This window comes from Canis lupus, chromosome 19, assembly GCF_048164855.1.
Source record: "Canis lupus baileyi chromosome 19, mCanLup2.hap1, whole genome shotgun sequence".
NCBI classification, from domain to species: Eukaryota; Metazoa; Chordata; class Mammalia; order Carnivora; family Canidae; genus Canis; species Canis lupus.
In genome coordinates, this window is record NC_132856.1 from 39,073,130 (window position 1) to 39,086,144 (window position 13,015).

Sequence of the window (13,015 nt, forward strand, 5' to 3'; positions counted from 1 at the left end):
CCCTCTGGAGCTTATCAGGAAGTGGTGTGGCAGTGGGGCTGGCGGGCTGGGCCCCAGCTGCCCTCTGGCCTGCCTCGCAGTTCCACCACATTGATTTAAATGCCATCCTCCCCAATTCCACAGCAAGGAAAGCAATTTGTTCTATTAAGAAACCAAAGGGCTAGAAGATTTGCACAGAGACCCATTTTAGTAACCCCTGCCATGAGGTCAGTCATCTCACTGCTGTCCCTCACCCCTTGAGTTGGGTGGATACCACCTACCAGGGGACCAGCCCTCCTGCTGCCAGCTCAGCCGTACCTCTCGATCTCGATCTTGCGGGGGCACTGGCCCGGCAGCACCAGGAAAGGCACTTGTGCCTTGGGCTCATAGGCCTGCAGCGGGAAGTCAGTGTGAGTGAGCAGCTGGGTGGTGGACCCGATATGCTCCTGCTCCAGGCTTTCCTCAAAGTCCTCAGGGATCTCAAAAGTTTTGACTGTAGGCAGAAGCACAGACAGGAGTGGCTGGGGCTCAGGCCAGGACCTCGATACACCCCCAGACAGGGGTTCAGACCAGGGCCATGCACGTGTCGGGGAAAGGGAAGCTCAGAGCTTGCCTGAGGCCAGCAGTGGCAAGAAGAAGCCAGCTTTGGCACCAGGTACCCAAGAGGGTGCGAGCCTGGAGGGACAAGGGCCTCTGGAAGGTGTGTTTTGGTCCTGCTCTCCTTGCCCAGAGCCAGCGTGCTCAACCATTCTCTTCCATGCCACCCACAACCCCACCCCCCCCACACACACACTCTGCACCAGGGGACTTTGCTCAAGCCAGATGCTGAATCAAATGACCAGTGGGGATTATAACTGGACAGGAAGACGAAGTGGTAGCTCCCTGCACATCTAATGGGTCCTGCCCACGCCCACCCCAGAGGCCCTCCGAGGCATGTGAATGGTGAATCCTAGTCACCCTGTGGGAGCATTTCTAAACTCAAGGCATCCTGGATATTGTACGAGCAGGTGGTGCCATCACCCTGGCCCTGTGGGACACTCAAGACACAAAATGGTCACCCCTACTTAGACAACCAGGGCAGATAGAAGCTTCCATTCTGGGTCTGAGGGCAGGAGAGCTGGTGGAGAGAGAGCCATCAGCAGGGTGACTATTCCAGCCTGCCTGGAACTGAAGGATTCCAGGAATTGGGATGTTACATGTAAAGGAAGTCCCCAAAGTTGGGGAAACAGAGTGTGGGAAGATGCTTCAGAAGATGAGCCATCTCTTCCAGGAGCTGGGTAGGCTGGAGAAATCTCGGTGATGGCCCCCATCCAGTCTCCTGGGAGGCCTTAGTGACCCCCACTTTGGGCCTCACCACCCCTCTGGAGACAAGAGGTAGTCACACTGCAGGAGAGCCCACCTTGGGATTAGCCTCTGGGGCTCTACGGAAGACTCGGGAGGCTCAGCAGAAGTCTGCTCTCTGACCAGAGTTGTCAGGTGCTCAGGAAACCCCACAATACCAAAGAGGCAAGACTAAGAAGGCAGCTTTCAACCTCCCTTAATCATCTGCTTTGGAGCTGGGGGTCCATGACACTCTTCCACTCCCAGGACCATGGGCTTCTGGGCCCAGCCCTGCATCTTAGGGGCCACGGAGCAGCCAGGGTAAGGACAACAAAGCCTGGTCTCCAGCCCAAGCGGGCTTCTCAAGTCCTTCCCTTGACTTTCCAGCAGCAGAGTGGACTTCTGTTGCTGGATGCCACCACCTGTGGCATTTTGGGGCACTGCTTTTCCTCAGGTGGGCGGGGATGCAGAGTTGCTGAGCATCCCCACCCCACCTGCCCATGGATGGTGGGAGCACCCCCACAGCCCCTAGATTCACATTCTGTAAACATTTTTGGAGCCACTGATGTCTGTGAGGCTACAGAGCACAATAGCCTGGATCCTTAGCTCACTGTGCAAATACACGTACATGTGATATTTCCTGGGCCACTTTTGGAGCTTCCCAGACCCCATGAGACCTGTGGGCACTGAGAGGACTAATCTGAGCAGTGTCAGCAAGGAATCAGGCCTCTCCTGGAGCTGGAGAAGAGAAGCACAGCCGGGCCCTCTGGGCCTGATGGAAGGGAGTATTCTCTCTGCCAGCCAGGGGGGAGGGTCCCCAGCCAACTCTTTCCCATCACTCAGGGCCCCAACCAGCTTGCTGCCTCTCCCGGAGCCACCCTATTCTCCCCTCTGCCACTGGAGACTGCCCCACACCACACAGCCCTGTCCCAGACCTTACAAGACTCAGCGCAGAGCCTGAGATGGATGAGAGTCATTCTTCCCTCCTTCAGCAGAGATCTGGGCACCTTCCTGTGCTATGCCCTGCTCCAAGAGCTGGAGTCCCAGCAGGGACAATTCAGACACAGCCCTGGCCTCCTCCAAGCTCATGTTTCAGGGGAGGAAGAAGCAGAAGTCACACCTGTGAACACCTTAGCATCTCCAGCCAGGCAGAGAACGGATGCCCTGGTCCTCAGCAGCCCAGCTCAGCCCACCATGGTGCCCTCATCACAACTCTGCTAAGAACAGAAAGAAGCTGTGTTTCACTGAGCACTGAGCACCTTATGCCTTGTTACCCCCATTTTACAGCTGAGGAAACTGAGATCCAAGCCAGGAAGAAACCATCTCTCTAATCCCAGAGACCCTGCCTCCAAATGCCCCCACCCATCCCCCTTGCCCTTCTAGGCACTCACCTTTTGGAGTAAACTTGTCAAGGTCGGCCTGCCGAAGGAGGTCTTGGTTCATGTGGGGACCACGGCATACTTCCTAAAACCAGATCCCAGAGCTCTGAGGGGATGTAAACACCCTGGGGACAGGCAGGACCTGGGAGGGACCATCTCCCCCAAGCCTACCGGGAACACACTGGGGGCACAGGAATGGGGCAGAAGCAGTGAGTTTCCACAATTCCTCATTCAGAGGCCACAGTGGACCACAAACCACAGCCTCCTGGGACACCTCTGACTCCACCCCCTTCTGGTCCTGCATAGCTTCCCTCCTTACTCTAGAACACTCCTGCTATGTCCAGGGTCCCACAAGATGGAGGGACTACAAGGCCTGCAGGTGTCTCTGTGCATGTTTCCCCCACCAAGGGCAACTCTGGCACCTCTAAATTAGTGAGGATCAGTGGGTCCTTGCACTATCTCTCTTGATCCATCCCAGCTAAAACTTTCCTAAGGCTGTCCAGGACTACGGGGCTCTTTAAACTCTCCCCTAGTCATCCCCTCTCCATTGTCCCCCTACCCCAAGCCCTCATCTGTCCCCTTACATTCTTTCTTCCTCTTCTACACAGGCCATGGCCTCTCTCAGGGTCCCCAAGCTCCCTGCCTGAAACATGCCCCCTGCCAGCCACTCAATACACACATAGTATGACACCTTGTCCAAGGAAACCCTCCCCAACCAGAGCTGGGGGAGGACTCCCCATCAAAGCTATTGCCCCATGACAGTAGGGACATAGATGTCTTATCCTCACTGTCACCAGTGCTCAGTCCAGGGCCTGTCAAATAGGAGATACTTGGTAATGAATTGTTGAATGAACAAATAGATGGAGGGATAGATGGATGGATGACCAGAAGGATGGATGGGTGGATGGACAAATTACAGGACAGACAGATGGCTAGATGGATGAGTGAACAAGTGGGTTGATAGAGAGATAGATGGGAGGGAGGGAGGGAGGGAAGGAAACCAGAACCCACAGGAGGACTTGAACTTGGTAGGGGACAGCTGCCACACTCACCCCAATCTGATCCAAGCTTCCAGGGCTGAGGATGTCAGAGTAGAACCCACGCTGCTTCATGAGGGGATACTGCTTATCAGTGGCTGTCAGGGGCAACTTCCGGGGCTGCCCCAAGTCTGAGAGTGTGGGTGGGGATAAGGGTAAAGGCAGGGGATTGGGGTCAGCACTTGGAAGAGGCTTCTCTGACCCAAAATCTGGTCCCAGAAGAATCCTCTCCAGGTTATGCTCCAGGTCTGCATGGGTCCTCTTCAGACTACACTCTTGGCCCCCAGGAATACCACTGCACTCTGGGCTCTGAGGGGTCCTTCCTGGGCTGTGGCCTTCTCTGTTAGGCTGCTCCATGCTGCTTCTTAAGGTGCTCCTAGGAGAAGATACTGGCATCACTGGAATCTGGCAAGCTTCTGCTCAGCCCCCAGGGGCACCAGGATACAGGGATGCCTTGTCTGCATCCTGTAACAAGCCACAGCTTGTTACCCTCCCCACAGGGTTTGGGGAGGAAGAGAGTGGTCTCCTAATCTGGACAGATACATGGTGCCAGGCAGGTTCCAATTGGAGACAGCAGAGCCTTCCCTGGACATTGCATGTGAGAAATGAGCCCCTAGAGCCAGGGGCTGAGTGGGGGGAGTCAGGCAAGCTCTTCAGATGCCCCCACTCCAGTGCATCCTTCTGCATTTGCTCACTCCCTCTCCTCCATGTTAGAGAGCACCGCCTGGTTTCGCACAAAGGATACAAGGAGGGTGGCCCGGATCTCACTCAATGAAGGTCCCTGTTTGGTTTTCCCCAAAAGGACTTTCAGCAGGAGGCAGCCCTGGTGCCCCCAGCCCATCTGAACTGCCCTGTCCCTCCCCAGTGTGGGGCACTGGGCCATGCCCTGTCTCCCCCATCTATGTCTGCCCCACACCATAACCCAGGAGCCAGAGGATTAAAGGGCCTCCCCAGCTGGATACTGACCCTCCAATGACCCATAGATCCCGCTACCAGCTACAGAATGATATTCACTTGCTCTGGCTCTCAGGGTCAGCTCAGCTCATGCAGTGTATACCCTCCTGTCTCCCCATGAGGTTGCATGCACATCCCCCATTCCAGGGACAAGGGCTTACAGAATTTTTATTGTGGGATGAGCAAGCCCTTGCCAAGCCACTGTTGCTTTTGACTACCTCAAAACGTATCACTGGGGGGGAAATGCTTGGTCAGGGGAATGTTATAAGAAATTGGATGAGGGTACAGTGATGAAGAGGTTTCCGTGTAATGCAGTACAAAGTAAAAAAGGAGCGACGCCTAGGTGGCTCAGCCTTTGGCTCAGGTAGTGATCCCAGGGTCCTGAGATTGAGTCCCACATCAGGCTCCCCGCAGGGAGCCTGCTTCTCCTTCTGCCTATGTCTCTGCCTCTCTGTCTCTCATGAATAAATAAAAAAAATCTTAAAAAAGAATAAAATCAAAAAGGAGAGAATCTATAATTAGCTCAATTAAAAAAGTCGATTAAAAAGAGAGGGTATCTGGGTTGCCTGGATGGCACAGTCTGTTAAGTGACTGCCTTCAGTTCAGGTCATGATCCCAGGGTCCTGGGATTGAGCCCCACATGGAGCCTTGCACGCTCAATGGGTAGCCTGCTTCTTCCTCTGCCCCTTGCCCTGCTCGTGTTCATACTCTCTCAAATAAACAATTTAAAAGAGAGAGAGAGAGAGAGAGGGTATCTTAACAAAAGGATACCCTGACCCAAGCAAGGCCCTCTCCCTTGGCCCCATCCCATTTCCCACCCCCTGCACACTGGGACAAAGCAGCCAGGAACTTGCGGTACAGGCTGCTCTGTTGGCGGGGATTTCCTGCTCTGTCATCTCCACTTTAGCCACCAGGTGTGCCTGGCTGGTATAGGCTTCCTGTTGGATCACTGCAGGGGAATCCTGCCTGGATTTATCTGAAAGGCAGAGTGGGCAGCCAGGACTGTCTGGATCAAAGCTACCCCAGCAGTGTTGAAGTGGCCTGCAGCTGCTAAGTCCATTTCTAAGAAGGGGGTGGGGAGTTGGCAAGGCCACTTCAGGGCCCATGACAGGCAGATGGGGCTCTGGCAGGAAGCCCCAAACTCTGAGCCCAAAGGCTGACCAGCTTCTAGCCAATCAGGCGTGGCCTACCAGTACTCAGCTCCCTGAACCCACTCTCTGGTGGTCAGCCACCTCCCGGGAGGGGTGCTGAAAACAATGTTGAGTCTGGCCTACCCTCAGTCACCAGCTTTCCCAGAGCACCCTAGGGGACAGAGGACCCGCTGGGGCTCAGCTCCATCTTGGCTGCAAACCTATAGATGTCTGTTAATCTTTGAACAAAATCACCAAACAGAGCAGTTCTTGGAGAGGACGGGGTCCCCACTCCACGGAAGGGCACCCTGCTCCCTGGTTTCCCCAGCTCTCAAATGTACTTAAACCTATTTGGCTGCTGAACTGGTGTGTTGTCAGGCTCAGCCAAGATAACAGATGCGGAAATGTCCAGGAAAGCACAATGTTTCTGGTGGTAAAAAGACACTGTGATGGGGAGGGGGCGATTCTTGTTCCTATGAGCCCTTTCCCTCTGAGCAGATTGGCAGTAGGGGACCCATCCAGGCACATCCCAAGAAGGAAGGCATGAGAGTAAGTTGCCAACGGAGAATCCTGTCTCCCCAACCATCTCTCAGCCCTTTACAAAGATCCACAGTGCCCTTCCTGTCCTACTCCAGCTCTGAGCTGGTGTGCACAAGACCTATGACAGACAGACAGACAGACACGCCTCTATCTCCTGTCAGCCCCATGGGTGATGGATGCCTCTGTGTGGGAACGAGCATGGCTGGCAAGAGCATGAGGGTGTGGTTGCCAGCAAGCCTCTGCTGGCCACTCTGGGCACTCTCCCATCTTGCATGAGGACACTGTGCACCAGGGAGCTCTGAGGTTCTGCAAAGTGAGTCCTTATGGGAGGAAGGCCTAAGCAGGAGGGCTTCAGAGCCATCCACCCAATTCAACGAAGACCCTGCATCTGTTTCACACACCAGGTTCTGGGTAAGGTATTATCTAATAAGGATCTATAACTTAAAGGATTCTTGAAGTCTCTTCCCTTGATAGGGTTGCCTGGCAAAGAATACTGTGGGTAGTAATAACCCATACAGGCTTGGGGTCCTGCCTTTTTGGTGTCCTCGCCCAATGTGAGTCCCTCTGTGTTCCTACAGCTGTCTGAGGCTCCTCCCTTCAGTGGAAATCTCCCTGTATTCTGTGTACACATCTGTCTGCCCTGCCAGGTGACCACGAGAGCTGCAAATGCAGTATTGTTGAATAACACTGATCTCCGGAACCTCAGCACCTAGGCTGGGCTTGGCACACAGTAGGTGCCTAGAAAGTGCTTGTTAAATGATTTTATGAATGAATGGAGTTAAGCAAGAAAGGAAGTTGATGTCTGACAAACTCTGTGATATAGGTATGGTGGATTTACAGATGGGGACACAGAGGACTAAGGAGACTGGGTGCAGCTGGCGGCAGGAGAGGGACTGCGTGGCTGATGAGGAGGTGGGCTCCTTCTCCGCAGAGGCCTTCCACAGTGTGTGCGCCGCTACATTCTCAGCATGCGAGGGGAGGGGCAAAAAAAAACCCATCCTCCAACCTAGTAAGTACAGGCTTATCTGCAAGGTTTAAAAGTGCGCCCCAGGGCGCCTGGGTGGCCGGTGGTTGAGCGTCTGCCTTGGGCTCAGGGCGTGATCCCCTGGTCAGGGATGGAGACCCGCATCGAGGGCCCCGCTTCTCCCTCTGCCTAGGTCTCTGCCTCTTTCTCTACGTCTTTCATGAATAAACAAATAAAATCCTTAAATAAATAAATAAAATATTTTAAAAAACTAAGTAAAAATAAAAGTGCGCCCCACTCCTGAGGGCCAAGGCTGGGGAAACCGGGTGCGCCGACGCCCGCAGGCAGGACTGTGGACCCTGGGCGGGGAGGACGTCCACCCTCCCGGCCACTCGCCCTCTGCGCCTAGTGAGGTGCCCCCTGCCCCTTCTCGCTCGGCCCTCCCTGGGCGCCGCTCACTTACCTACCGGCTCCAACGTGCGGAGTAGGATCTGGAGCCCCGTCTCTAAGGAGGGACGCTGGGCCTGTTGCTAAGGGGCGGGACCATCCGTGCGGAGGGCGGGACTTCCGTCTGCGGAGTCCCACCCCCCACTCCGCTCCCGCGCTCCCTGCTCGGCTTCCCTCACCCCGGCCCCTGCGGGGACCACTCGCGCCCTCTAGGCTGTCAAACCCAGGCTCCATTACCCATCACCCCTCCCGGACTCTTCTAGAGTAAGAGACAAAACAGCCGAACGCAGTGCGAGGACTTTGATGGAATCTTGGTAAAAATAAATAAATAAAATTAAAATTACAGTTATGTAAATAATTTGGGGGTAATGATGGAGGAAATTCTTATCTAAGCCACAGCTGCGGGCCAGATGGTCAGGTCGCTGCAGAGAGGGTTGCTTCTGTTCTCTGGAGGCTCAGCGCACACGCACACGTGCACACACGTGCACACGCGCACACACATGCACACACGCACACACACCCCGGGCTACAACTCCTCAACCTCCTCGGGGTGGGTGGTGGGTGCTCCTGTACCCCATCCCTGGCCTCAGGCGCCCATCTGCTCCAAGGACCTGGCGTGGGTTCAGGCTTTGATCCTCCTGTCTATCCTGGATATTGAATTTTTGTTAATTCTCTTAGATATGAAAAATGGTATTGTGGTTATATAGGAGACTGTCCTTGTCTCAGCCGACGTGAGCTGAAGGATTTCAGGACAAATGTCAGGATGTCCGCTGCTGTGACTTCCTTTCAAATGGTTCAGCTAAATTTATATAGATAAGTATAGAGAGAAGATGAAGCAAAAGTGGTCCAATACTAACAATCAAGAAATGTGAAAGTTTACAGGTATTCACTATACCGGTCTTCACATTTTTTTCCTGGAAGCATTAGGAGACGGATTACAAGCCAAAAGAAAATTTAAAAACCATCCCACCTTAACCTGAAAACCCTTTCCCACAGAGCTTTCTCAGAGTTAGCCTCACTCTGTAGATGGGAATCAGATCTGAACTGGATTCTACCTTAAAATGTCTGTGGCTGAAGGGGGGAGCCAGAGCGGCCAGGCCACGAGGAGCCCGGAGGCAGAGTGTAAGCCATGGCTGCAGACAGTGACGTGGCCTTTGCACAGGCTTCGCTCCCTCTGTCCAGATCACCCCTCTCCACCAACCCCTACACCTGGCCAACTCCTGTTCATCCTTCACGACCCAATGCTGGTGCAACTTCCCCTGAGCCCAGACTGTGGTATTATTTGCTTTTCTTGTTGGCATTCACACAGTAGGTGCTCAGTGACCATTACAGAAGGAAGGAAGGAGAATGGGGTGGGGGTGTTGGAAGCAAAGGTAGCATAGCTCTTAGAGGAGACAAAGACTTCCAAAGCCCTATTTAGGGCCAGCCTGGATTCTTTGTGGGTCTGGGATAGGCTGTGTACCCTATTTGGCCTATAGAGAGGCACCTGCTTCTCAGCTTTTTCCTGGCACTCCCCACACTGGGTACAGCTGTCCAAAAACTGCGGTACCCATTCGGGTTGCCAGGGCAACATCAGCCCATGGTGGGACGTCAGGGATGACAGGGGCAGAGTGCTAATCCTGGAAAGTTGCCAAGCAACGCAGTGGGTTGATGACATCACAGGGGCCATGGCTGCCAGACAGACGGATAGGCCACCGCAGGAAGGGTCCACACTTAGAAGTTCCAGCCCACAGATCCACTCACCCCCACCATGAGACAGTCACTGCTGTGTCCCTGGGGGGTGGGGGCCAGGGGTTGCTGCCACTTCCACTTCACCCCTCTACAGGTGTGGGCAGTGGGGCATGACTGTTTCCCTTTCTCCTGGCAGGACACTGGAGTCAGTCCCTGCTCTCTTGGGTCTCAGATGTCTACCCTCTAATGCCTCCATCTCCTCCAATGGTTGGACATGGGCTCAGGCTTTGCTCTTCCTGCCCTGCCCTGGAAGCCACCACACCTACCTGTTCCCTGCGGGAGGAACAAGGGCTGAGCCATGACCCCACCCTGGGCTCCTGGCCCTTCTAAGATGGGAGGGCAGTCTTTTACCCTGTATGGGCAGGAAGGGAAGCCAGACTGCTCTTGTTGAAATAGGGAAGACTGGATTCCTGCAAGAACTTGTGAGTGGGGGCTCTCTACTCCATCTCTGGTTGGCTGCAAGCTTAGGGCTTGAGCAGACAGGTCGATTAGGGCACCTAGGCCCATGCCTTTCAGGCAAGAAGTCTGAGGGCATGGCAGGCCTGGGCTGCCCCCCTCCCTGTGCCTTATCGCTGCCAGTGCTGAGGCTGGGAGCAATGCTTCACTGGCTGCAGAGATGAAAGCCCCATGTGAATAAAAGGCAGAATGAGCCCTTCACGTGGCTGGCCAGCCGGAACAGAGGGCGACAGGCATCCAGACAGGGTGGCTGGAGCTATCTGCTCCCCACCTGCCCCCAGGCAGCCTCTTGGACCTCCCAGGATGTCCCTCTGGTTTTCTAGGCCAGGAGCCCCGAGCAGCTGCTGAGAGAAACTGAGTCACAGTCATGGGGGGCTGTCAGAGGACTAGTTGAGGTCTGAGGTTCACCCTCTCCCTAGGCCTCCTCTGATCCTCCCCCTCTCTGCCATTGGCCAGCTGGCCTCAGCAGCTCTGACCAGCACTTTCTTTGATGAATAAAAATGGAGACAAATTAATTCTCCTTTGATCCATGAGGTCAGCTTGACAGACAAGACCTTAAAAGCCCAGAGCTCAGAGAGGAAGAGGAGTTCCTGGGAGACTGGAAGATTGAGGACCCCATGAATGCTCAGTCCTCATCCTGGCCCAGACCAAAACCATTCCCACCTGAACTCATGTGCAACTTCCCAGCTGGAATTTGTTCCCTCTTTCAAGTTTTTCTACAACCTCCCATCCCATCTCAGGCTACACCTCCTCAGGAAGCCCTCCCTGATTGCCTCAGCCCACAGAACACACTTACACTCTCTTCAGGGGCCCCAGAGGATCATGGCTAGTGCCACTTGGTAGGGAACCAGACATTGGTCACTGCTGTGTCACCCCGCTGGAGGATGGGCTTGAACAACAGCGATGGTGGGGGCTGTGGTACTGCTTTGCCCAGCAGCCCTGCTGGTCCATGAGTCCTAAAAGAACCCGGAGGGGATGACTAGGAAACAGAGCAACCCACATCAGAGCCACTCCCCTGGAGATGGCCACTGATAGCAGCCCAGCTGCACACAATCCCCCTTCACTCTTTTCCCCAGCCTACCTCCCTCTGACCTGCAATTCCAGACCCTGCTCCAAAACAGGGCCCAGGATGCTGGGGCTCTGCTCTCTAGGAGCAGGGGCCAGGAGGAGGTCCAAGTGATAGGCCCCCAGATAGTAATATCTTCCACAGGACGTTTCCATGGGGCCCGGAGGACTGATACAGGGAGCCGTTTGTCATCATTAGGCTCTGAGTGCCTCTCATTTCCCCTTGGCCCCAAGGAACTCAGTGAGCACCAGCTGACTGATCTCTTGGCCAATTGGGACTGGCCTCATCATCTCGGCTCCATGACCCATTGAAGGCCCCCACCCCTCTCCTCCAGGGAACCTGAGTTTATGGAGTCTGGGAACCAGACTGCCATTCTGACCCACCCCTAGAAAGTTCTGTGAACAGGGTGGGAGGCCTGGGTTCTGCTGCCAACTCACTGGCAAGTCTCCTCCCTTGCTAGGTCTTAGTTCCTCCATCTGTACAATGGAATACACAAAACTTGCCAAGGCCCGCACCCAGGCCACCCATGCAGAATGGTCTTAGGGACACTGGGACTGTTGCTGTGCCCCAAATGCCTCCATTCCTGGCAAAGGCTTTGCCCCTGCCACACCTCTGGGACGGAGTGTGTAAGAAATTCCAGACAGGTCAGTGAGGATGGCTTGTTCAAGGGAGGGAATTCCTCATTACCAGAGAAGTGGGGGGAGCCATTGGTGGGGGCATTCAGACCGCTAGGGCAGCAGCTGAAGCTGGCAGCCTCCTTGGCAGTCTGCTCCCACACTCCAGGTGGGCAAGCTGAGGGGACAAGAAGGGGAGGGCCTTGCCCAAGTATGAAGGAACCTGGGGCTGTCCCCTAGGGCATAGGGAGCCACTAGAATGTGGGCCACAAGACAAAAACCAGTTGCCATGGGGATCGATCCCCAAATCCTTTCTGGGAGTGGTAGGGGCATTGGCAGGCATCCCACTCCTCCTGCTCCATTGTCCTTCCATTCCACCATCTGTTGGTAGGATACTAGAGAGCCAGATGCCACAGTTCCCAGGATCTCAGTTTCCCCACCTGATCTGGACTGCTGAATCACCAGAGACCCCTCAGGCCATCCTCTGGGAACATGCACCCTTCCTAGGCGGAGGGAGGGGTGTTCCTGTGTTCCCTAGTACTCCTGATAGGCCACTCAAGAACCTGTCACTGATGGGTCCCCTGCCCAGATCCCCTCTACCCCCGAGAGTCCCCTGGAAAATGTCATCTCCCCCTGCAAGCTATGCAGGAGGGCATTCAGGTCTCCAAGTGTTCTAGAAAAGGTGGCCCTGGGAGCATGACCCAAGACAATCTCTTCCCTCCACTCTTCCCAACTTCGCTGTCTACCCTGACCCAGCTCTGGTGACATCTTGGCCTCAGATCTCCTTCCAAGCAGAGGGAAACTTACTCTTGGAGGCTCTGAGGGGAGAAGTGGCTGTTCCCATTCTACAGATGAGGTGACTGAGGCCCTGCAGGAGGCCTTGCCATGGGGACACACACCACTAGTTGGGCAAAGCTGGCTTGGCAGCTGGACCCACCATCCTCACCCAGGGCTCTCCCTGTGACCCCTCCTGGTTCCACAGCCCCTCTTGGCTGGCTCTCAGAGCAGGCAGCTGGGCCTGGGGATGGGCAGGGAGCACCTTAGGAAGAATGCCTGGGCTGAGGAGCAGATGTCGGGGAGGGCAGCAGGTGCAGGATAATGGGGCCACCAGGGGAGGCCCAGGGAGCAGGTGCTGCCATAGAGGGGGTGAGGTTGCCATTGTGTGCCCGGTTCCGGTGGGCCTAGAGCAGGAGGGGGAATCCCTGTGAGCCCCTGGGCCACCCTGGCTTATGCTCAAAGGTCATCCAGATGCCTGAGCTCAGGCACACAGCCAAGCCCCTCCCCTGGGTCCCAGCAACCCTCCAGGTTGCCATGACAACCGGCACTTTCATCCCTGTCCCTTTGTCTGGTCACGGTCCAGCTTTTGTGACCAGCCATAATTAGCAGGGGGTGGAGGGG

General features: G+C 55.2%; 1 protein-coding gene across 1 annotated transcript in view; it reads right to left on the bottom strand.

Annotated features, from left to right (window-relative positions):
* The window catches only part of DNAH1 (dynein axonemal heavy chain 1), an 84,893-nt gene extending 72,034 nt beyond the window's left edge, over positions 1 to 12,859 (bottom strand). Inside the window, exons 1-4 of the mRNA XM_072788101.1 lie at positions 7,767 to 12,859; positions 3,731 to 4,091; positions 2,691 to 2,763; positions 298 to 472 (exon numbers count right to left, since the gene is read on the bottom strand). Of these exons, the coding sequence (XP_072644202.1) occupies positions 298 to 472; positions 2,691 to 2,763; positions 3,731 to 4,091; positions 7,767 to 7,984 (827 nt within the window). The 5' untranslated portion in view covers positions 7,985 to 12,859. The remainder of the gene's footprint in view (positions 1 to 297; positions 473 to 2,690; positions 2,764 to 3,730; positions 4,092 to 7,766) is intronic.
* Between the last annotated feature and the right edge of the window lie 156 nt (positions 12,860 to 13,015).